Genomic DNA, 26,003 nt, shown 5'->3' with positions numbered 1-26,003 from the left:
AGTCTTGAGAAAACGTTGTTCTTGAGTAAGATACTTATGGAAAAGAAGATCCAGTCTTTACACTCGAGCTCTTTCAAAAAAAACCTCTTCTATGTAAATATTTCTTATTTTTGGCGAGACTTACGTTCCATTTTAATTAGCAATATTTACAAACTTACAAACCCTTTATTGGACTCTTCCTAGTCTCTCCAAAGGGGCTTTTCAGGCCAAATACAATTAAGAAAAGATAGTTAAGGATAATATATAAAAACTACAAAGATTTGGAAACTAAAAATAATCTTAAATACAGTGAAAGCGTTTTCTGGCCAAAAGTTTTAGAAAACATAAGCTTTCGGCTGTCGATCTATAGCCTTCCACGGATAAAAGCTTATGTTTTCTAAAACGTTTGGCCGGAGAACGCTTTCACTGTATTTTAATGTGTCTCATCCTGGCTGCGCCTCAACTTTAAATATAATCTATCATAAACCTAAAGTAAGCTAGTAAATACTAAAATTTTCACTAACTTAAAAAAAGAACAGAAAATCTAGTTTTCAATACAGATATTGTGATTTCTTATTTTTCGTTATTTTGAGTCGCCTCTCCGCAGAACTTGGCGCGCACGAGCTGGTGCTCATCTAAACACCTTTTGTGACGTAAATTTTAAATCATAATATCGTGATAAAGAAAAGGAAACAATGGGCAAACTATTTTTCTTAATATGCTTGTCAGTGTTAATATTACCAGGTAAGAAGTGCAATCCTGGAAGTTTACTTATTTCTTAGTAGGGTTGTTAGCATTTACCTGTCTAGTTTTAGCAGAAATGTCAGCGAACGTTAACCTACTTGTTTTCCCCAAAACGAAGAGAGGTTATGAAATTCCCAGGTAAGGAAACAAAGTTTTAAATTGAAGGAAAAACTTTCAGCCTTAAGCACCTGTATGGTAAGTTATCAACCTTTGCCAGTCTAATCAGTTGTAATGAACCTTTATTGACTTCCTGTTCACTATACGGTTGTTCATGGGGACCAGAAGTAGCAGCGTGCATTAGTCATTCTGCTCCGAAGTCAGTAAAAGGGAAACTTATAACTGCATCTTCTTTAACATAGCTAGCAGAGCCGCGCAATCAAATTCAGTATATGTAAGCGTGCTCAAAATTCCGATAGTGCACGCTGATAGCGTGAGCAAATCGCTTCACCAGAAAGTTTTTTTTTCGCGCGAACGGCCATTGTTAGCGCGGGGAAAATAATATATTTCGCGACAATAATAATGGATATCAACCATTGAGAGACTCGGCCAACCAGTCCCAAAACGTAGACAATTTTCCGACCTTTTCCCTTGGGCTAGAGTTCTTAAATGAGGCAGAAAAAGAGAAAAACAACGGAGAACCAATTCCTACTTTGCTTAATATTTCGCTTACCGCGAACAATCACTTCTGATATTGTTGTCCGTTTTTCGCGTCGGATTTGATGCACAATTCTACCGGCTAATTCGCTCCGACGAAGGGCTAACGCTCAAAACGTCAGCTTTTGTAATCGTTACGGTGGCCAATTTAGGTTCTGTCCTGGTGTACCGGTTCACAAGGGAATTACCATTGTTCTTTCTTTGTTTAGGAGTTATCGGTTAGCTATTGTGTATTGTTTGGTCTTTTGTATTGGCTCTCGTGAACCGGTACACGAGGACAGAACCCCAATTTACCATTTCAACTTCGTTGATATATCCAAATTATTTCTTTACCCCCACCGACGCAGCCCCAAACAGTTTCTTTAGAAACTATCAGCCTTTATTCATATGTTATAAAACAATTGGTTCATGCTTTTAGCTGTGCACTATCGAGTTATGGAGCAGGTGGGAAGTTTGGAGAGCACTCAAGAAGCTAGAGTTTCCCTCGGCTATTGCCTCGGACAACTCTTACGCTTCTTTCGTGCTCTCCAAACTTCCCACGTGCTCCATAACTCGATAATGCACGCTCAAGCATGCACCAATTGTTAAATAAAATGTGCCCTTGTTTGATGTTTTCAATTCCATCTTGGTGGAGCTACCCCTATACTTCGCATCATTTTACTTTCAGGTCTCTTTCTTCGCTGCCACGTTTGTCCACCTAATGAGCGGCAGTATATATCCGCTTGTATCGCACACTCGCCCCAGGAGTGTAAAAAATATGAAAACGCTTGCTTCTTTGAATACCAAGGAAGAATGAAGAACATGGGCTGCGGTCGCGACTGGCACAAACCAGCGGGATGTCATGGAACTACATGCGTAAAGTGGTGTCAAAGCGACTTGTGCAACAAGGAGCTCATTAGACATTCACCTTTTCGAAAGGAACTTGGAGAAGACAGCGCTCCAGATGACTCGGGAAACTGGTTTACTGACCTGTTTGGTGGTAGCTCGATGTTATCGGCTGCTTCAGTTTGTTGCATTCTTACGTGGTTTTGTGCAATAATTTTCCCCTAAAGACCGACAAATGCCCTTATTTTCATAAGTTTCTCGATTGTAATCAGTAGTTGTCTGTGCTCTGAAATCAGCTGAGAGGTTCCCTTTGTGCCCCTCGAATAAAGTGCGTTCTTTTGTGAGATATTTTTATATTTTTTAATAGCGGGTATAGCCCTCCCCCTTTTAGAGCTAGTTCGTTTTATTCGGTTTGCGTTTGCACATGAGTATATACGCATGAAGATGTATGATTTAAGGGATAGCTGACCGAAAACGGAGATGTGTTAGATGATGTAAAGTTTTTCTTCTTTCTTTCTTTCTTTCTTTCTTTTTTTTTTTTTTAAGGCGACAATTCTTTGCAATAATAAGGGGTAAAATGGTGTTACTGAAAATTTTAAGCTGGCGTCAGTTTTTGCTTTTTTAAAAAAATTTAAAAAGGTTTGAATTGAGTGCTGTATTTTTATAAGACTACACGACATTCACTCCTGCTGGTATAATTATTGTTTTGTAAAACTCTGAATGCTCTGATGTCCTGACTTCTTTCTCTTTTTGACTCGTATTTCCCTTTGAGCGAATCGGCATATTTTGATTGAAGGAGACAGAAGGATTTTGCAAAATCTTCTCTAAATTTGAGAAAAATGGCATCAAATCTTAGCTGAAATACATCTTGTGCAGAATTATAGCCATTTTCTTTAGTTAGATAGGCCAGTAGATAGTTCAATTATCTCAGAACTAATTAAAACAGGCCAGTCTAAATACACCGTCGTTGAACTGTACATACAGGCTACCAGTTGTGCCAACATGAACACCTGCCGCTCAATAAATAGTGAGAATCACTTGTTTTTTTTGTTTTTGTTTTTGTTTTTTAATATTTCAAGGTTGACAATAAAAATTTACACCGCGCTTTGTGTTACTTTAATGTAAGCAAGTCAGGAACAGAGTAGAAACTTCGTTAAGTACTTCTTCAGAATGCATAATCTTCAGTGTAAACAGTAAATAGTTTGTTGGTTTATTTACTAGCACAAGTATGCCCCATTTTTCTCTTGCTAATTTTGTTCCATGGCGAGGTGATATAAATCACCATTTTTACCTTGGCTGTCACCTGGTATGGTCAACGAACCAATCAAAAAAAGCATTTTATATCCTATTTTTATGAAAGTCAAACAGAGCCCTTTTGTAAGTGAAAATTAAGGGCTGCTCTCTTACGATAGGCAAAATAAGATCTTTCATTTGCATTTTCAAAAAGTTTGCTTTGGATTACCAGCTTGTCGTTTGTTTGCACAGACTTTGATCGGTCGGGAGGTATTAGCACCGCAGGATAAAAAAACTCAAAGGATAAAAGATTAATATAGGTAAGTGAGGATAAGTGTATCTAACAGTCTGAAACAGTTCACCTTTTTTCAGATTGCATTGTTTCTAATTTGCATTATATCGGGTAATCATAGCTTTTAAATTCACCTACTTCGGCTTCTTTGGAGTTTTTTTTTTTAAACTCACGCCACAGTAAAGTCACAGTTCTATGATAAAATAGTCATTCAGGAAACTTTGGTCATTCAGTGAGGTGAGAGGAGTGAATTTGTAATTTAGTTCAAAGTTCTTCGTGGTCTTAATCTTTGCAGTTGACACTACCGTGACGTCCCAGTGAGGGACTATGATTAGCAGTAAGTATTAGAAAAAAGCCAGTTGATCTCTAGCAATGACTCTCAAAGGTTTAGTTCAAAACGCAATCTTATCACAGAATTAAGGCTAGTTTTATGGAATTTTAGTGAATAAAGAGTTCCACAGAGGTTTAGTGAGTCTCTGATTATTGCAAAAACTCTCTCAATCCATTTTTTAAAATATCTTCAATAATTTATCAAGTGTTTACGGACTCTACACCCTCCAGTGGCCGGAGGGTTAGAGTTAGACTCGCGGCATCAATGGGAACCGATAAGACGGTTAGACCTTGTTTCCCGGGGACATTAAATTTGACATGCTAAGCGTTTAATGAAATAAAGTTTTCCTTTCATCTTAGTCGCTTTTGCTACAAGGATCGGAATTGTCAAAAAAGAAACGACAACTTTGAGTTTAAATTTACAAGACATGTTTCCACATTCTCATGTCATCTTCAGTTGCAAATGAGCTTTTAACGGTTGTACATTTGAATTTATATTACGGTACGTTACAAATTACGTGTCAGGGATTACGTTACAATTTGAATATTAAATACGCGAAAAATGTAAATAGCGCGCGCTTGACTAGATAAAAAAAAAAATTAAAAAAAGAAAATAATGATAAAATAAAAGACCAAGGAAAAACATAATTAAAAGGAAAGAGACAATTCTAGATGCTCTTGGAAATCCCAGTATAGCAACACTAGTCACTCGCGTAGTTTTCTTTTCCTATCTTTATTCTAGTCGTCACACGCTTCGTATCGCGTCGATCTTAGCCTATTTCTTTACAAACCCACAATATCCTAAAGACCACCCTTGGTTTTGCGTTGCGAGGTTACAAGGCTGACGTCACTTTTCCGACACCCTCCCCCCATTTGTCTCGGAGAGCAAATGTCTGTCGAGAAATGAACCTTATCGCTTAAATTTTATGAACGAATCTATCATCTAGAATTCTCAATCGATTTCCTAATCACACTAATCATTGATCAATCAGTAACCATAGTGGCAGATGTTCAGTTCATAAGTAGAATGTTCAAGCATCCGATCCGCTGTTGTCATCCAATCTGTTTCGGTTTCGTTCAAAGTTCAATCCCCTTCCTCATCGTGAGCAAGATCCTCCATACGTAATCTTGCTGCGACGGCTGCATCACGGGAAGGCCTGAACGCTGGCGCTTCAATGCGCAACTCGGTCGTTGGAGGTCTGTCGCCGTCTCCCGGTCGATCACATGACAGTTCTAACGGATACAGCTGCTGTACTGCTCGCTCTAGATGTGAGGTCCCTGTGCGCAACTTTGCTCCCCGGACAACACCATCAAGCCCTTTGATTAGTTCCGTGACGATCCCGACCTTCCATTTCCCGCGATTCTTGTCGTCCGACTTGATCAGCACGACCTCGCCCACACTAGGATTGTCTGGCTTTCCAGGATTCTTTAGACGATGGCGTTCGCGCAGCCCCTTTACGTACTCCCCCGTCCATCGTTTCCAGACGGCCTCCTTGCATCGTCTGAGATACTTTGCTCGCTTGCGTAATTCACCGTCTTCTATGCGGTGCGGTTCCAACTCGAGTAGTGCATTTGGTTGACCAAACAACAGGGAGTGGGGGGTCAAGATCGGTAGCTGCACATCGTCCTCCACGTAACTTAAAGGTCGGTTGTTGACTGCAACCTCTACGTCTAGTATAACCTCCTCTAACTCGGTCCACGTTAGGAACCCGTTTCCAATGGTCTTCTGTAGACTTCTCTTCACCAATCCAACCATTCTCTCGAACTGCCCTCCCCACCAGGGTGCTCTGCTCAGGTTGAATTGCCACTTGATTTCTTGACGGGAGAGGAATTCGTTGAGGCGTTCGTCAGTCATCACTTGTTTCAGCCACTTAGCTGCTGCCACGAAGGTACTTCCGTTGTCTGAGTAAATCTTTTCTGGCCGCCCACGTCGGGCGATAAACCGTTTCAGGCATCGAAGGAATTCTCCCGTTTCTAGGCTGGGTAGTAGCTCAAGGTAAATACCTCTGGTCAGGCTACAGGCGTAAAGCGTTATGTAAGCTTTGCCTTCATGATTCCTCCCCTTTCTATACTTCAGTGGTCCTGCGAAATCCACTCCGACTACTTGGAACGCATTTTCTCCTTCGGTACGATCCCTTGGTAGCTGTCCTGGTGGCGGAGCCGCGAACGCTGTGGCGCGGAACCGCTTGCAGCCGTTACAAGCTTTAACGACTCTTTTTGCAAGGCGACGCAACCTGGGAACCCAGTACCTTTCACGAATCTTTGCCATTGTGAGGCTCACTCCCCCGTGGAGTGTCCTGATATGTGCGTCTGCAACCATCTTCTCCGCGAACGGATGAGACTCAGGCAAGTAAATGGGATAGTCTCCCTGAATCCGCCCTCGGCATTCCAGTAACCCGTCTGCGTTTTCTTGTAGGTTCAGCTGAACACGATGATCTTCGAACCGCTCGTCTCTCTTGAAATTCACCTGTGCTCGCTTTAGCCACAGGTGTCGCTGCATCTCGATCTCCTCTGTCGTGAGTGGTCCCTTAGATCTTCTCGTCTTTTCGCTCCGTAGGTTATGTATGAATCGAGTCACCCACGCACAAACCCTTAGGGTTTTCCATAAGTTGAACTTGATCAGCAAGGCGTCTAGGATGTCTGTCTTAGCTTGTGCTACAGCGAATACTTCCCGTATCACTTTTGCTTCCGCCTGACTGTCTGGTGTGGCCGTTGTCTTAATATCGGCTGGCCATCGCTCTCGGTCTAGTAGCCACTCAGGCCCTCTCCACCATAGTTCTTCATTTTCCACGCTTCCGCTCCGACTGCCAAGGTCAGCTGGGTTGTCCTTTGTACCCACATGACGCCAGTTTACTTCTGGGTGTTGCTGGATTTTCTGCACTCGATTGCTTACGAACTGCTTGTAACTCCCTGCTCCCTTGATCCAATGTAACGCAACGCTGCTGTCCAACCAGCAAAACATATTTCCAACTGGGAAACCCTCTAATGCTTCCTTAACGTTCACAATGAGATTGGTCGCCATGTGACCTGAGACCAACTCGAGGCGGGGGACGGTGAGGCCTTGCTTCGCCAGTCTAGCTTTGGCTGCTATCAGCCCAACACTATCACCGGATGGTTGAGATATGACACCGTACACTGCCGCAGAAACGCCTTGTCCGCTTGCGTCGCCGAAACAATGTAGCTCAATGTTGCTGATCTCTTCAAAGTGTTGAGGTATGGCTCTGGGTACGGAAATGCTCACTGGTAGCTGTGCTTCCCATCTTGACCACTTGGTTCCCAGTTGACCAGGAAGTTGAGCATCCCATCCGACTTTCAAATCACATGCGTCTCGGTACAGTAGTTTTCCACTCAATGTCATAGGCGCTGCGAGCCCTAACGGGTCATACACTCTTGCTATCTTCGCTAGTATCCCTCTCTTTGTCACTTGGGTGCGGTCAGTTGGGAAATTTATTTCAATGGTATCTTGTCGCTTGTTCCATGGAAGCCCGAGAATAGATCCCCCTCCTTCTTGAGGTGCACCCAACTGTTCTTTCGCGAATGTAGTATCTTCGCTAAGAGACTCACCAGGGGACTCCACTGCCGGAACATTTGAATGCCACTTGTGCAGCTTGAATGAGGCTTGGTTAAAGACATGGGTAACGCCTGCTTTGACTTCAAGGGCAGCTTTTACGGTGGGTCCCCCGCTAATAAGGTCATCGACGTATTGACTCTTCTCTATTTCCCTCACCAGGTCCGGATTCTCGGTGCGACAGGCTTCCAGGTGTCGTTTGATAACTCCCCCAAGAAGAAAGGGCGATGGGGCCAAACCAAACAGAGCTCTCGTGAATCTCAGTATTTCCACTCGCCTGGATTGCAAGTCCGTGATCCAGTGGAATCTCATGGCATCCCTGTCTTCTTCCCGTATTCGTACTTGTAAGAACGCTTGCTTGATATCACCTGTTAACGCGACTGGGTGGAAACGTGCACGGACAAGAACAGCCCAAAGCTTGTTCTGCAACGGAGGTCCCGCGTGAAGGCACTCGTTGAGAGAAGGAGCCTTCTCTGAAGCTCGGGCAGAGGCGTCGTACACGATTCGAAGTTTGGTACTCTCTGCAGCTTCTCTCACCACTGCTTTATGTGGAATATAGAACTCCTTTCCCACTGGTGGGCCTGACACTCGCTCCACTATTCCCTCGTTAAGCTGGTCTTTAATTATGGCGTCATACTTCTGGAGTATTCCGTTCTTCTCCAGTTTCCGAATGGTACTTTCCAATCGCTTCAAACTTCCCGCTCTGTGGTTGGGCAGTGGAGGGTGGTTTCCCCTCCAGGGTAGCCCCGTCTCGTACCACCCCTCTGGCCCTCGTATTAATTGTTCCTTGAATTCTTCATAAACATCTGCTTGATCTCCGCCTGGTGTGTCACGCAATCCTAGAACATCTAATTTGCATAGTTGTTCGTAATCTGCCGCTGTCGTCTGGGTCAAGAACATATTAGAGAGGTCAACTTCTTTACCTGGTGACATAATTGTCCATCCGAACTTTGTTAGCTCTGCAACAGGTTCGCCGGGACGTCCGATCTTTGGTATGGTTTCTGTCTTTATTTTCGCGTACTCGCTCGCACCCAGGATAATGTGGACTGGTAGCTCAGGCTTCTCGTCTCTGTCGTCCATGTATACCCCATCCAAGTAGGGATATTTCTCCAGTATCTCAGCATATCCTGGGTTGTCAAGTGATAGCAATGTACTACGGTCCACTCTGGTGACTTCCGTTTCCAATCGAAATTTTCCATCAAGGCTGCCAATCGTCACGCTATGAACTCCGATGACCTTGTTTGTTGACCCAAGCATCATCTCTATGCGCTTGAATTCTTCTCGTAGTGGTTTGTTTCCCAGGTGTTCAAGGATAGCTGACGACGCGTATGAGCTGCCTGCCCCAGTGTCTAGGAGTGCGCGGCATTTGATTCCATTTACTTCTACGACAACAACGGGATACACGACTCTCTCTGTTCCTTTGTTTTGTGCCGTCATAAATCTTCCCCTCGTTGTGTGACCGCTTGGTGGGTGATCACATATTGACGTGTGATGTCGGCGTTGACAGTTATGACACCCGCGGCTTCTACAGCTGTCTGCTCTGTGTTTGTCACTTGTACAATTAAAACACAACTGTTTTTGGCTCAGAATTCGTTTGCGGTCTCCGACCGCGACAACTTTGGTGCAATTAGCGGATGTGTGGTTCGGGTCATCGCAATAGACGCATCCGCGCATCTGTCTTCCATTTGCTTGTTGTTGGACCTGATAAGACCTTCCGCGTGGCGGCGGAACGCGGGCATTCCAGTCGTTGCGATCATTCTTCTTCTTGGACACACTCGCACCATCGCTTTCTTCTCCTTCTGAATTTATGTCTCTCCAACTTTTAATTGCCTGAATCAGTTTAGCGAAGTCCCAGTCTCGCCAATCTTCGTGTCCCCGGACTAAGTCTCCCTTTATTCCTTTCAGTTTGTCTAACACCGCCCTCACATTTCCGGAGACTTCACGTAACTTCCCGAGCGTCTCTAAGCTTTGTACATTGAACAGAAGCTTTTTGTAAAACTCATTAATTTCTTTTGGACTGGCGCTTGTGATGGTAGGCAAACCCATGATGTTGTTTACATATGCATTTACAATTTCTGACGTTTTCCCGTACTCCGATTTTAGGATGGCCTTCGCCCTTTCGTACCCCTCAAGATTGAACGGGAGTCCATCTATGTCCGCTCGTACCTTTGTAACAAGGAGTTCCTTTAGATAAGCGAACTTTGTCACTGCTGACAGATCTGTCGCGTCTATTTCCGCGGAAAATTTGTTCCAAAAAGAGAGCCATTGTTCGAAGGACCCATCAAACTTCGTTATTGATAGCTTTGGCAACTTTGCGTGCATTCCGGAATCGCCTGATAACCCTTTCCCTTTTTTGCTACCTAATTCTTCTGATTTTTTTTCGTAATCAAGCTTCATTTCCCATTGTGCTTTTTCAAACGCGAGTTGCTCCTCTCTCTCCTTCGCGATTGTCGCTTTCTCGCTTTCTTTTTCGGCCATTTGCGATTTTTTCTTCACCTCCCCCAAACACTTCCCAAGGTATTCGATCTCCGCGTCTACACCCTCAATAACTTTGTCTATTTCATTGCTCCATGCACATACCTCGTCCATTTGCTCACCCTTTGCAATCTTCTTCTCTTCGATCTTTAATTTGATCTCGTCCGCTTCTTTTGCTAAACACACCAACGCGTCACGGTGTCTCCCAATAGTTGTCGCGTTTGCCTTGTCCACAATGCCCTTTCCCTTTTCTTGCTTGTACGCCAAAAGCTTGAGTTTTGCGTCCAAATTCTTCTGAAGTGCCTCCAGTTCCATGTCTCGATCTCAGTCCCGTCGGAGGTGCCAGTTAGTGTTGGAAATCCCAGTATAGCAACACTAGTCACTCGCGTAGTTTTCTTTTCCTATCTTTATTCTAGTCGTCACACGCTTCGTATCGCGTCGATCTTAGCCTATTTCTTTACAAACCCACAATATCCTAAAGACCACCCTTGGTTTTGCGTTGCGAGGTTACAAGGCTGACGTCACTTTTCAATTGCCGATTAAGAATGGGTTTTTTCCACTGCCTCTTTGATCTTAATTTGGTCTTTTGAAGCGGCAGAATCTAAGATCGTGAAACATTCAGTATCATAAGAGTCAAGAGAGGCCCTTGATGTTTGTAGGTGCTTGTAAATATGCGAAGTTTTGTCCGACAAGAGGTGCTTAAGAACTCGTGTACAAATGTGGCGAGTGGTCTCACCAATATAACTGACATTACAGCCAGCACACGAAAATTTAAAAACGACACGCGAACGTAGACCAAGCGGTACTGTATCTTTCACACTGAACATGTTTCTGAGTTTAACCGTACTGAAGACTACCTTAACATCTAAATCAGCTCTACAATAACGTTTGAGTAGTTGTCTTAACTTAGTCTGAGCGATGTTTGAAAACCGACCAACATAGGGAAGTTTATAATAGTGCGAAGAAGGTTTACCAGAGTTAGAAGAGGCGTTCTGCCCAGTAGGAGAAGGATTATTTTTTTTAGTTAGATACCTGTAAATGATCTTGTCTATGACCCAAGATAGAAAACAATTTTTTCGTAGCAAGAAAACTTGAAGTTCGAATAAAGGCTGATAGTTTCTAAAGAAACTTTTTGGGGCTGCGTTTGGGGAAAATGAGTTTCTTGACATCCAGATGAAAACCAACCCAGGAATTATTGATCTTACATACTCTGTCAATCAATGTTCTGACTAAACCTAATTTGTAAATCAAAAGGGCGAAGCTGAAATAAATAGTAAGACCAGTAAACTTCTTCTTGCGATATACACTAGTGACGATGGATGTATGACTGTTGTCTAACAATATGTCTAGAAACGATAATTTCTTATCAATTTCCCTTTCCATTGTGAAACGAATACTAGGGTGCATGGCGTTGTTATAATCAAAGAACACGAGCGCTTTCTCCTCGCTATTGAACAAACAAAAGGTGTCATCAACATAGCGTCTGTAGAACAGAACTTCAGAGGATGAATAGTTATCTAGCCAGTTTTTTTCATGATGTCCCACAAAGAGGTTTGCAAGTACTGGAGCAAGTGGGGACCCTATGGCAACCCCATCTATTTGATCATAAAACACACCCTTAATTATAAACAAGAAAGCAGTCTCAGCTGTTGCGAAGGTAAAAAGCGTTTTTAGGTCAGCGGCGTTTATCTTAAGACCAGGGTTACCTTGATAAATGTATCTGATCGCCAGATCAATGCATTCAAACTCTCAACACCGAAAGATACCATGAACTTCCCCGAGGTTGATATCTGGTTGATTTCATGTACAAAAGAAAACGTTTCGCGGACATTGTATTCACGCGGGACATGTGGCTCTAGAAGATTACAAAGGAACTTAGATAAATTGTAATTGTAGGTACCTATTGAAGATACTACGGGTCGAAAAGGAGGTGTTTCATTAGGCTACTCTTTAGGTAGCCCATAAAACCTGGTTGGTTGAGAACCAACTGGATAGATTCTCTCATAGGTATCTTTGTCTAAGTGTCCCTTATTTTTAAGCGCTCTAAACAAACGTTGTAATTTACCCTCCCTTTGTAATGTAGGATCGTTATCATTAATGTATTATCGTTATCACATTTGTACACGTGTTCGTGAGCACCTCTTACCGGACAAAACTTCGCATATTTACAGGCACCTGCAATCATCAAGGGCCTGTCTTAACTCTTGTGATATTGAACGTTTCACGATCTTAGATTCTGCCGCTTCAAAATACCAAATTAAGATCAAAGAGGCGTAGCATATTAAGTGGGAAAAATCCATTCTTAATTCGCAATTGAAGCATTTAGAATTGTCTCTTTCCTTTTAATTATGTTGTTCCTTGGTCTTTTATTTTATCAATATTATTATTATTATTTTTTTTTTATCTAGTCAAACGCGCGCTAGTTACATTTTTCGCGTAGAGGCTGTCTCTCTTATTTCCACCCGGTCAATTTGTGTCAAAAATAATTTTGCCTGAAACTCTGTCAACAGAAAGACTTTACTTAGGAAAGAACTAAATTAGGTTTGGTTTGTTTCGAAATAATTTTCTGACTGCGTTAGAGGCCATAATTGTTTCCCAGTCAGGACCATCGCAACGTCTCGAAAATTGAAAAAATAGGCATATTTTGTAACTTTGTAAAATATTTGATTCGCATAGTTAAGCCACCGAATTTATATCAGATTGCTTAAAAACCTTTCTACTTTTCCAAGAAAGTTAGAATTTGCCCTCTCAATATATCTGAAAAGGCAAATTTTAGCATATTCTGACCCCTATAAATCTCCATCGGACGATGGCCGAAAATAACCTTGATTTAGACGTTCAGTTTTGGGATTTGGGACCTGGTTGACAACTCTATCCTACACAGCCGTTAAGTTTAGACCTTTATAGGCAAAAAAATGCAAAAACCCCTGTACGTTTTCGGTTTTTCAAAAGTTGTGACCGTTTGAATCAGCACATGTACGAGCATTCGCGATTTTTTCACCTACACTAAAATCGAACCACTGGAACAGATTTCGTCATAAATACAGCTTACCTTCGGCGCACCTTGGCTTTATGTGAGATTTCAGATGTTCCTCACTCCCCAAACTGGTGAACTTAATGATAACTTCAGCAAATAACTCTAAACTTCAGCGGTCGGCGTGTATCGACACTCTCCTTTAACTGGTTGTTGAGAACTAAACTCGAAAACTAAAGCCATGTTTCGCGCTTAATGTCCTGTTAAAACTTTGGATCACTGCTGCATTCTCTTCAAGAATCAGTCAGAGAACTCCACAAGTCTATTTGTCGCAGTTTGGGGGCTAAAATTTGGAATTTAAGGCTGAACGATCGCACTATCGAGCACAGCCGTGGTTCTGTTTTCACAGAGGTCCGCATTGACCATTGTCGGTGAACCCACTGGCCTTTTATTTTTCTGGATAGCCTGCAAGTGTAGCATGGCATGCAAGTGCTTTTTCGAAATCAGAAAGGCTTCAGTCTGTAGTGAGTCTTCAGCGAGATTGATAAAGCTCTCAGAATGTAGAGGTGACATCAGTGATCATCTACAAGCATGTCACTTAGGTCAGCTTAGAGGAAAGGTACAAGAATATGAGGTTATCATTAACTGGTCAGGGTTGCCACACGACCTTTCCCCCGATCAACTTCAAAAACTTTGGATCTGCGAAAAGCATAGAGGAAACATGGGTAAAAACTGGCGACCACGTCGCACTTCCCAGTACCCGCTGCACAACGGCCGGAAAAAGCAGCTAAATACTAGAAATGCAGTTCATCTTGACATGTCAAGGGAAATTAATCCTATCTTTTCAGAACTCGTTCCAAAAGGTTCTCGTAAGTATGATTATGTAAATTATGGCTTACCAATAAGGTATTGTCCTGAAATGTGGACCACGGTTTAAATTAAGATAAGATCTACACATATATTGAGGTGCATTAAATGTCAGAACTCAGTATTTTGGATTTGATTAACATCTGGGCCAAAGCTCGCACGCAAGTGAGTATAAAACAAAACAGCTTCTGTGATTTCGTCGCAAGATACGTACCGTCATTCCACATGGAGGCCATGTTGCAGCCAGTGCAACTTGATAACTTAAATCACACTTCGACTTGTAACAATGCGCTGAAGCAAACTTGAAATCTACAACCAAAGTTTCCAACACTACAAAATTGTGACGTTAGTCTTTTATGTTTATAATCGGGAAACAGCAACTGTACTGAAAAATGCGTATTGCATTGGGTTTTTCTGCCCTACCTTATCTCTCAACATCTACATGTTTACAAAATCATTTTTTATGTCATACACGCAAGGCGAGATACCAGATAAATAAACTTGGAGAGTTATTTGACACCAATGTTTACGCTTTTGCAAGATAATATTCCTTCTGTTTTTTACGTTTATACATTTACACAAAGCCCTTTTACGTCATTGATATAGAAACCAGGAGGCATTGATTTTCGTCCTTTTATCCCTAGAGTCGAGTTTAACAACCTTTGCAGCACAACCCCTATTGGAAATTTAAGAGAGTACCCAGGGGTCACGTGATAATAGTGCAACTGTTTTTATTTGTTATCTATAAGTATTACTCTACTTATTATCGTTTTGCATTATTGTTGTATTTCGTGCTTTTCAGTAATCTGTGTATCTTGTTACAAGCTGCACAAGATCAAACTCGCGGAGAACATGACGTTGTTGCAAGGGCAACGTCCCGTAAAGAGTAACCAGCAAAAGGGCGAACCTTATGGGTGATATAACGCTACCTGATCCTATAAATAAAGCAGACCATGATATGCATTGACACCTAGAGAACTTTCAAGGACAAATGTTCAATGGAAATGTTGCATGCAAGCAAAATTGTTTTCCTCGGCGTAGCCACACACTAAAATATTTCGCGCAACATTGCTGATGCAGTAAGCAAATTATGTTTACTGGTGCATGGCCAAAATGGGAATAAATTTTCGAAAAAATGACAAACAGCGTTTTGGCTTTAAATTGGACGACTTTAAAAGAGAAAATGGCTGATAATGTACCATACAATTGCACGCGGTGATGCTGATTGTGAACAGAACGGAAATTTTTTGCGTGTATTGCTGACGAAGATGAACTAAATTCTACCTTCGCAACAATGCGCTCAAAAATTTCAGTGGTGGACACACTATGCAGTTAATCACATGGCGGGAGGACTTTTAATTTTTGTTTGATTTTGTCAACTCCAAGACTCGCCAAACGAATGGCAGCTATAAATCTTGCAACGTTCACATCAACGCCTGCCGCGACACCGCCTCGACCGAAAGCGAATGCCTTTACCTCTGATTGGACTGGGATGCAGATCTGGGACCGACAGCCAGAGCTCTGGAGACGACGAGGCAGCTGAAAGTACCAGCGAGTTTACAATGTCGGCGTTTACAGATGCCATGCAGAAACTGAACCCACCAGCAACCGGTGGTGGCCGCGTCAGTCCCTTGACCTCTCAGCTGAAAAGTACCTGGGAGGAGGCAAAAGAACACGACAAAGAGATTTGCATCGACAAGTCTACGGAAGCTTGTACTCTCGTTTGTGACGTCATAGCGCCGAAGGCTGGACAAGAGCTATTTCAGGCCTGTTTCACACCCGATAAAGGGACCAGCCACATGGACCTTGTGCCGTTGATGCAGGCCTACAGCAACGCCATGACGATTATGTTGAGGACCCAAATTCTTAGCCTGTATGCGTATCGATATCCAGTGAAGACGCTTCAGGAAATCCACGAGCCATACGCAAAGTTAAGCGAGTGGCAAATTAGATGCGCTAGAGCTAATGCAAGAGAATGTGGTCCAGGTTCTATGGTCGAAAAGTCGCCATGTGATCGAGTTCGACTGCCAGCAATAAAGCTTGACCATTTCTTAGAGTTCGCGAACCGCCCCTACTTTTATCAAGACGTGTCATTTAGTACGAGGAAACTCAGGCTCAGCAGTGGGAAGAAGATCACAATGCCAAATGTCAATCGTAAAGTCACAAGGTCAACAATGGTCAAGCAGTACCTTCAGTTCTGCGAAGAAGAGTAGTTTGAACCACTGAGCCGTTCAACCCTATTTCGCATCCTCGAGGTAAGGGAAGCCTCTCAACAGAAGTCCCTCAGCGGCTTGGATAACACAGCAGCTGATGGGTCGGCGGGGTTCGCGCAACTCCTCTGAATAGTGGACGAGCTTGATCAGATTGGACTCGCAAAGAACGCGGCAGACGAACTGCGAAGAGCCCTCAGCGAGGGTAAGAGGTACCTAAAAATCCAGTTTCAGAGTCACTGTCAGGAAGATGAGAGCGAATGTCCCGACCACTGTCGTAAGTTTGGTCTCAGCGATCCAAACGATCCAGATTTCCAGGAACAATGCTCACATCAACACATGCTTCTCTGCTCTCAATGCGACGAAGTTACTTCCGTTTTGCAGAAGATGCAACAGATTGTTAAGGATAACAAAACCTTAGTTTTTTACAGCGAGGACCAAAAAAATGACTTGTTGTACGATATCCAGAAATCTTCGGAGGCTATCGTTCAGTGGAAAGCTCACATTATGAGGTCCGTGAATCAGGAATGTGCAAAGCAAGATATCATCGCAAAGCTTGACCAGACTTCTTATCTTCTTGTTATAGATTGGGCCATGAAGTTTCTGCAGCTGCGCTATAGAGAGAAGCAAAGTGACTGGTACGGAAAAAGAGGGTTAAGTTGGCACATTAGTAGCGTTGTATCTCGAAGCCAGTCTAACACGACGGAAGTCATCTCGTACGCTTACCTCTTTGATCAGTGTACTCAGGACTGGTATGCAGTTACGTCAATTCTCGAAGATCTTCCAAAGCAGCTGAAAGTTAAGAATCCTTTGCCGCAATAAGTTCATCTGAGGTCAGATGAAGCCGGTTGCTACCATAACAGCTCCCTAGTAACCGCTGTGAGAGATGTCGCAAAAGAAGTTGGGGTTGAGGTTCATAGTTATCACTACTCGGAGCCGCAGTCTGGTAAAGACATTTACGATCGTATCCTCTGCCCAATGAAGTCCTCTATTCGCGCTTACTGCAACGAAGGGCACGATGTTCTAACTGCCGTTGACATGAGAGATGGATTGACGCAACACCCAGTGAAGGGAACAACCGCTGCAGTTAGTATAGTCGACGAATCAAAGAATACTCTCTGTATAAATAAGATTGAGCATTTCAGTAGCTTCCACAACTTCGAATATGGAGATACTGGCCTGAGAGTTTGGAAATGTTATGGCATCGGTAAAGGGAAGTACATCCCATGTGACGTGATTTATATCAAGCACCAAGGTGAAACGTCCCTTCAAACCATAGAATCTCAAGGGTTTTATGATCCTCCTGAAAAGCGTGTGGTCAAGCGTCGTTCAAAGGACAGCAAGGAAACAGAGAGTACAACGCCATTGTTTGAATGCTCTGTGCTTGGGTGTGTTGAAGTGTTCGAAACGTTTTCGCAACTAGAGCTCCACCTGGACGTTGGAAAGCATACAGTCAGCAGGTTAAGCCAGTATGATGCAGTCAAAAGGGACTGGGCCCTTAAGTTCTCGTCAATTGATACCGCTGGTATCGAGTGTTCGAGCTGTTCGTCGGATTCCAGTATACCACTCACCTCTCCTGGGGATACTTCGCCCCTCTCGCCTCTACGAACAGGATGGACCGTAAGCAAACCGAGGGGCAGTGTTAGATTTTCAGAGAATGTAAAAAAATACCTAACGGCACGGTTTACACTTGGAGAAAGAACTGGACGAAAGGCAGACCCCGCCCAAGTTGCAGTGGACATGCGAAATGCGAAAAATGAATCAAATGCACGTTTGTTCACTAGAGAACAGTGGCTGACAAAGAGCCAAGTTCAGAGCTTTTTCTCCCGGCTAGCAGCAATGCGACGCAAGGATCAGGGTGTGATCGGGATATCCCTGGACGAGCAGGAAGATGTCCAATGCATCCAGGAGAATTCCGAGAGAGAAGATCTGGTAGAAAAAGTTAACAAAGAGATCAAAGTCTCGCATCCAGTCTGCAACGACACGTATGACTTCTGTGAACGTTACCACAGTAACACACTTCAGAAATTCAATGTGGTTTTGTTGCAAGCCATCTGTAGTCATTTTGAGATCCCTGTAAAACTGAGAGACAAAAAGCAGATCCTCGTAGACAAACTGTCCGAGGTGATTAAGGATTGTCAGTGTGTTTCACAGTAGACTTATTTAAACAATGTCCTATACAGTTGCTGAAAGTGTAGAATATTGTCTACAGGTACAAACTTCCTTTAGTTCCGATATCAAGTTCTAACGGCGTTGACATAGTGTAATACTCAAAGCTTATGATATCTGTGACATTAAATTTTGTCGTGCTTTAATTATTCACTTAGAATTCAGGACTAAATCAGTGAAAGATAGTACCTAGTTTGACGACCTGTCAAGCAGTGTCTGATACACGATACAGGCATCGTACTGAGTCTTGCTCTTCGTGTCAAAATCATTTCTAACGAAACAGGGATAAGTGTGTTCAGCTTGTCGCAATCAGTGAATTTTTTTTTATAAAAACGATTGAAAATTTACCAGAAGCAACACTTATAACACTGATCTGTTCATACCAAGTATGTGTCAAAATTTTTATCACGTTTGTAGCCGATTTCTCCGGCTATTGACAAGTTGCTGGTCTGTGGACACAATCGACGCGGAACCGAGAGAAGCAAGCTCAGGACATTTGAAATTAATTTATTAATGGTATCATATCACACTCCAGCTTGAAAGCATTTATTCTTTTCAGCCACAATATTCTCCCCAGATATTACATTGAGGTGTAAATTGGGATAGAACAAAATCATACGACACAGCGTACGGCACAAGCTATCAGCGGTCTTCTCTTTTGTGCGGACCTTTGTGAGAACAGTACAACATCGAACTGGATCGACGTGATATAAATTTAAGCGATTTTTCTTCACTTCATCCGCCTAAAATCTTCATTTCCCCCTCAGCTTCCAGACATGGAGAGTTCATATTCTGATTCTGGAAAAGTGCACCTCGGAAGCGATATTAAATGTGTAATTAACTGCGAAATGTGGCCATAATTCCGACCATTTGTTTTGATACCACGGTCGAATCACGATGGATGGAGCCTACTTTTCAAAGGCAATACCTAGCAATTTGTTGAGCTTGTCATGGATTTCAGCAATTTGGTTATTACAAAATTACTGAAGTTAGCCATGAAGCCGGGCTGCAGAGCGGGTAAGTTGTATTTATGACGAAATCTACTCCAGTAGTTCGATTTTGGTGTAGGTGATGAAATCGCGAATGTTTGTTCATGTGCTGATTCAAACGGTCATAACTTTTGAAAAATTGAAAACGTACGGGGGTTTTTGCATTTTTTGGCCTATAAAGGTTTAAACTTAACGGCGGTGTAGGATAGAGTTGTCAACCAGGTCCCAAATCCCAAAACTTAACGTCTAAATCAAGGTTATTTACGGCCATCGGCCGATGGCGATTTATAGCGGTCAGAATATGCTAAAATTCGCCTTTTCAGATATATGGAGAGGGAAAATTCTAACTTTCTTGGCAAACTAGAAAGGTTTTTAAGCAATCTGATACAAATTCTGTGGTTTAACTATGCGAATCAAGTATTTTACGATGTTACAAAATATATGTCTATTTTTCAATTTTCGAGACGTTGCCACGGTCCCTATGGACTGGGAAATAACTGTGGCCCCTAACGCAGTCAGAAAATTATTTCGAATCAAACCAAACCTAGTTTAGTTCTTTCCTAAGTAAAGTCTTTCTGTTGACAGAGTTTCAGGCAAAATTATTTTTGACGCGAAATTGACCGGGTGGAAATAAGACAGACAGCCTCTTAATATTCAAATTGTAACGTAAGCCCTGACACGTAATTTGTAACGTACCGTAATATAAATTCAAATGTACACCCGTTAAAAGCTCATTTGCAACTGAAGATGACATGAGAATGTGGAAACATGTCTTGTAAATTTAAACTCAGAGTTGTCGTTTCTTTTTTGAGAGTTATTGTCACTCTGCTGACTTTACGTCCGATCAGAATTGTCTGGAAAGTTCGAATCGCGAAAGTCAATGTCACGCAATGTGTTGTTTCAATAATTTTCTGGAAGTTACCTCTGGATACTTCTAGACTCTCTTCGGATACTTATAGATGCGGCTCGCTAGTCAGGTTAGTTGTTGTGATTTGGGACTTCGTTCCCTAATTGTGATCTCCAAGTGATATTGTGTGACAAGTGATGAGTGGAGGGATTTTCCCGTTCGGATGTGATACTGACACTCTTCGGTGTGGTCCAGAGTTGTTTTCCGTGGAGTGCAATACTGTGAAGGAAGTCTTCAGGAGATTTCGTCAAAGAGAAGGAAAGTATCTTGCCTGTGGTCATATAGGCGTAGAGAAGTACATAGTTAATTGTAGTTGGATTGAGATACAATGAAATACATGAAGCTCATATATTTTGTACTGCGGTATTAGATACATATGATACACGATCCTCGCAGTAGATAGCGCTATTTAAGCAATAGCGAAAATCAGACCTGAAAAAAATCAGGCCTGTACGGGATTCGAACCACTGACCTCTGCGATACTAGTGCAGCGCTCTACCAATTGAGATAACAAGCCAACTGGGAGCAGGCCGTTAAGTTGATTCGTAATAAACCCGTGAAAGTGATAAATGAGATACAATGAAATACATGAAGCTCATATATTTTGTACTGCGGTATTAGATACATATGATACACGATCCTCGCAGTAGATAGCGCTATTTAAGCAGTAGCGAAAATCAGACCTAAAAAAAATCAGGCCTGTACGGGATTCGAACCACTGACCTCTGCGATACTATTGCAGCGCTCTACCAATTGAGATAACAAGCCAACTGGGAGCAGGCCGTTAAGTTGATTCGTAAGAAACCCGTGAAAGTGATAAATGAGATACAATGAAATACATGAAGCTCATATATTTTGTACTGCGGTATTAGATACATATGATACACGATCCTCGCAGTAGATAGCGCTATTTAAGCAGTAGCGAAAATCAGACCTGAAAAAAATCAGGCCTGTACGGGATTCGAACCACTGACCTCTGCGATACTAGTGCAGCGCTCTACCAATTGAGATAACAAGCCAACTGGGAGCAGGCCGTTAAGTTGATTCGTAATAAACCCGTGAAAGTGATAAATGAGATACAATCAAATACATCAAGCTCATATATTTTGTACTGCGGTATGAGATACCTATGATACACGATCCTCGCAGTAGATAGCGCTATTTAAGCAATAGCGAAAATCAGACCTGAAAAAAAGGTCTGATTTTTTTCAGGTCTGATTTTCGCTATTGCTTAAATAGCGCTATCTACTGCGAGGATCGTGTATCATATGTGTAGTTGGATTGTTCTAAGAGTAGTCGCTAGCTGGTGCTTAGTTGTCTCCCGTTGTTTACAGTTAAATATATTGCGTTTCGTGGAAATGGCGAGGTTATTATCTTTCTGCTGGTAATCAGTTACAGTAAAACCTTAAGATCGTTGACCGTACACAGTCTCCATGTATCCTCAAAACAACGTTGTCAGCTGAAGTGCCGTCTATTTGAAACATGTGCTTACCCAGGATAGCATACAAACACCACCGACACACGAATTGCCTACTAAATAACTATTTTCTTTTTCAGTGTGTGAGTGGAGTGACGAATTTTGTGAAACAAGTTAATAATATCAATAAGAAAGCCATGAATGTTACCAACACCTCGTCAACCTCCAATCCAGTTTTTATCCCATCAGAGGTAAAGATAGCGCTTTACTCGGGCATTTTTGTCCTTGGATTGTTTGGGAACGCTTTGGTTGTCACAGTAGTGGCCAGTAAGAGGTCTTCTCGCACCTGCCATGACATCTTCATCTTCAATCTTGCAATGTCTGATCTAATCTGTCTCCTGACATACTTTGCTATGTAATTTGGTTACGCTGTAGGAAAGTTTAAGGCTCCGAGAACATTTTGCTAACTGATATGGCCTTTGATTACAATTTCGTATGTCTCCAGCATTTTTATCATCACGTCTATAGCTGTTGATCGTTCCAGGATGATTGTTAATCCTATCACTTTCAAAGTAAGTGGAGGAAATGTCGTTGGTTTGTATTCTACCTGGAATGATTTTCGCTGAGGTCAATCCGGTAGGATGGTGCTACGTAGCTTGGCCATCTGTGAAAGCTCACATAGCATTTCGATTTTTCAAGGTAGTGGTTCAGTATCTCTTTCCATTGACAATAACTTTAGTCGCCTACATACGCATTGGACTAGCCATAAATCGATCTAAATATCACGGTAAGCATTCAAGGCTTCCCAAAGCCCTTAGCCAGACGCGACCGGGAGAAAACGCACAGGTTGTGCGGACCATAGCAACCACTGTGATTATATTCGCTATTTGCATGTTTCCGAAACACCTGGCCTCTATTTACTATTACTTTGGAGAAATTGGCGAGGAAAAGGCAAAAATCGGCAAGAATTCCGCATACCTTCATTCATACATGAATTCCATACATTAATTATGCATTCAGGCTAGTCTCCATATTTCCGAAATTTTCGCTGTTTTCCACAGCTGTTTAAATCCGCTTGTTTTACGGCACAGTCATGAAACATTTTCGCGCTGAATACGTTAAGTCCTTAACGGTATCTTCTGCTGTCGCTGGAATACACACTTAGGAAGGATTTTCAACAACCCAAGGGATCACATGACTACCTTGTATGACCCGCAGTCCTCCGGTCAAAAGATGACTTCGTCAGAGTATGTTATGATGACGACAGTTAAACCGACGAAAGAACTTGACTTCTTCATAATCTAAGTTAATCAATGTAAATCAAACTGGCACAGGCTTTTCACGTCATTCCGCGAGCATACCGCATAATGTACTATAGAGGCCCAGGGGCCCGTTTCTCGAAGCGGGTTCCGGTGACTTTATCGGGCCTGTAAATCTCTTCTGTTTTCATTCAAGGTGAGAGTTTGAAAGGTTGCAATTAGAATTACACAGTAAAACTTTCAGCTAAAAAAACAATATGGATTGGTTAAGATGCCAGAAACTGCTTCTCTATTATTTAAATTTTGATTCTAAAATATAGCTTCAGGCCCGTTAATTTACCAGGACTTTCGAGAAGCGGGCTCCTACATGGTCACACTATATTTTGTTTAATGCTTTGAAACATTACTTGTTTTAGTGCAATCACCTCTTTACTTGAATTAAGTAGCAACTGATATTTTTTTGTGTTTCCCTGGTTCATGAAATAACTGAATGATAAAACTAATATCTGATGACTGAGAGTTATTACTAACAACTGAATAACCTTGAAGATATAATTATGCTTCTCTTTAAGTGTTCCATTATAAAGCCTGTGCTGCAGGCAGTCTAAACTGACAGTTAGAGTTCACGAGAGGAAACTGTGTCTTTGGTTGTGAACAGAATGCCTGTACATCCAAACAATTATCAAACTATTCAATAGAGGGGCTTTTCTTGAAAACCAGTTCCTTGCACAAAAGTGCAAGTAACAGAGCGGACTAAAGAAATACCCGCGCTCAATACCCTAAGTGTTTGTGATCAACTATGTGTGATATGTTGGGCAAATTATGTATGATCCTTGGCATAACAGAGCACTCCGACCAATAGAATCACTTTCAAAGCTAAATTTCTAATTGAAAGTTTCTCTCTGAATGGCTAATGATGGCAAGATTCACCAATCAACTGCTGTTTACAAGGTCAGTAAACAAGGCAAACAAGGCCATAAAAATTAGGAAGAAAGAGAAGAGCTATAATTTATGTTGAACTAAAAAGGCACAAGTTCAGAGTCACACCATACATCCATACATACATACATACATACATACATACATACATAAACTTTAATGAAGTGTCAAGGTATTTAGCTAAAAGCTAATTGTGGACACTATAAATGAATAACATGAGTATAATAAAAAATTATAAGATTAAATAGAGTATATGTAAAAAATATTAACGATATATTCTCAAAATATCGTTAATACATATAAAAAGCATCGATATATAAAATTGTTACAGACAATCATATAAGCAGCAATAGAATGTATATACAGAAATTAGAAAGTTAAAGGTCTAGAAAATTGAAATAAGACGAATTTAATGGAGGGTAGGGGAGCACACTCCCAATACACCAGGCAGCCACACAGCAAAAGCCACTATGCATACTCACCTCTTTAAGATGAGCATGCACAGCAGCCACACGAGCCATCCAGCAAGCCAAGCACATTGAGAGCACGCACCCCTCTCCTAAATGCCTGAAGACTGGTCTTACTGCGTAGTTCCTGGCTTATCTTGCCCCATATGTGTGGGCCTAAATATCTGACACTGTGCTTGCCATACTTCACAGTATTATATCTTGGAACAGGAAAATCACTTCGTTAGTTATGATGCTTATCTTGCAGTAAAAACATATTACATACATGCTCTGGAGCTAGTGAATTTTTAACCTTATACATTAAAATTAGTATCTCTTGTAACCGTCTGTTCTCAAGACTAGAGAGACTAATTTACCAAAGTATTAAATACCTATAACAGCAAATTAAAATGAGCCACAAATTGTGAGGCACTATCCTTTCATGCATGTTTGTTCAATGCACCACAACTATTGGAACAAGTAGCCACATCAATCCAGACCTCATGCATTGAGATTGTAGGGGTCCTAAGCGTAGTTTTTGTGTGGTTAACACTGGGGGTAAGCCACTCTGTCATGACACAAGATATTTATTCTGGGATTTGTCAAGGTGAACACAGGGCTTGACTCTAACTTTTCAACTTCACGCGGGAATCCATTTTAGCCGCGTGGTAATGTGTTTCGTGGAAGTGGCAGGCGTGAGTTCAAGGCTCACCCCCTTCTTTTGGAGAGCCTCCCACTCTCACACGTGCCACTCCGGCGCCCGTGATTTGCAGGAGGTGCGCGCCTACTCCCCGACTCCCCTGGGACTATCTAGTGCACCCGAGAATCCATTTTGGCCGCGTTGTCATGTGTTTGGTGGAAGTAGCAGGAGTAAGTACAAGACTCACCGCCTTCTTTAGCACATGTGCCTCACAGTGCACAGCCTCTCACTCGCAGGCGTGCCACTACGGCTCCCGTGATTTGGCAGGAGGTGCGCGCCTACTCCAACTCCCCTGGGACTATCTAGTGCACCCGGGAATCCGTTTTGGCCGCGTGGTGATGTGTTTCGTGGAAGTAGCAGGCGTGAGTACAAGGCTCACCCCTTCCTCTTGCACAGCCTCTCACTCTCACGCATGCCACTCCGTCGCCCGTGATTTCCCGGAGTTGCGCGTCTATTGCCGAGGTTCCCCTGGGTGCAACGCTCACCCTTAGTTTCGCACATGTGCCTCATAGTGCACAGCTTCGCAGTCAGTTTGACTATTATTAAATTTTTGCACTGCCTTGAATTAGGTGTTGCAGTTTTAAACTCTTAAAAATAAAAAAAAAAGGAGAAAGTTGTCTTTTCGATTGTATGGAGACTAAGGATTGCTATATGGCGCCTGATATTGGAATGCAGCTAAGTTATAGCAAAATTAACCAGTTCTACATAATTCTTTGGAAACTTAGAAACTCTTTATAGGTCTTTTTTTTTTTACCTTTACAATCTTTTATTTTCCCTCTATTCTTTTCTCATGTATATATGTCTATTTGTCTTTAATGTCATTTTATTTCCAATCGAATTATATTAAGTGAAGTAAAGTTTGACCCAACAGCAAGCAGGCAGGCAGGCAGGCAGGCAGGCGTTACACCCACCACTTGCTCCCTGGTTGATATCTAGCTTTCTTTCTTCCCTGTACATCCTTCCAAAGTTTCGTATCTCAAAGGAATATCTTGTAGATATATAGGAAAATAAAATAGAAGTAATGAT

General features: G+C 42.2%; 2 protein-coding genes across 2 annotated transcripts; one reads left to right on the top strand and one right to left on the bottom strand.

Annotated features, from left to right (window-relative positions):
- Positions 1-475: 475 nt before the first annotated feature.
- Positions 476-2,850, top strand: LOC111320332 (uncharacterized). Its single transcript, XM_022923042.2, has 2 exons — positions 476-723; positions 2,045-2,850. Exons 1-2 carry the CDS (start codon positions 675-677, stop codon positions 2,425-2,427), a joined length of 432 nt encoding a protein of 143 aa, XP_022778777.1. The 5' UTR covers positions 476-674; the 3' UTR covers positions 2,428-2,850.
- A 1,924-nt stretch (positions 2,851-4,774) lies between these two features.
- On the bottom strand, positions 4,775-10,624 carry LOC148731955 (uncharacterized). The gene has a single exon (XM_088758704.1). It carries the CDS (start codon positions 10,413-10,415, stop codon positions 5,142-5,144), a length of 5,274 nt encoding a protein of 1,757 aa, XP_088614830.1. The 5' UTR covers positions 10,416-10,624; the 3' UTR covers positions 4,775-5,141.
- Between the last annotated feature and the right edge of the window lie 15,379 nt (positions 10,625-26,003).

The sequence above is a fragment of the Stylophora pistillata genome, chromosome 4 (genome assembly GCF_964205215.1).
Source record: "Stylophora pistillata chromosome 4, jaStyPist1.2, whole genome shotgun sequence".
In the NCBI taxonomy this organism is placed as follows: Eukaryota; Metazoa; Cnidaria; class Anthozoa; order Scleractinia; family Pocilloporidae; genus Stylophora; species Stylophora pistillata.
The sequence above is the reverse complement of the archived record's forward strand: the minus strand, read 5'-3'. Positions and strand labels throughout refer to the sequence as shown.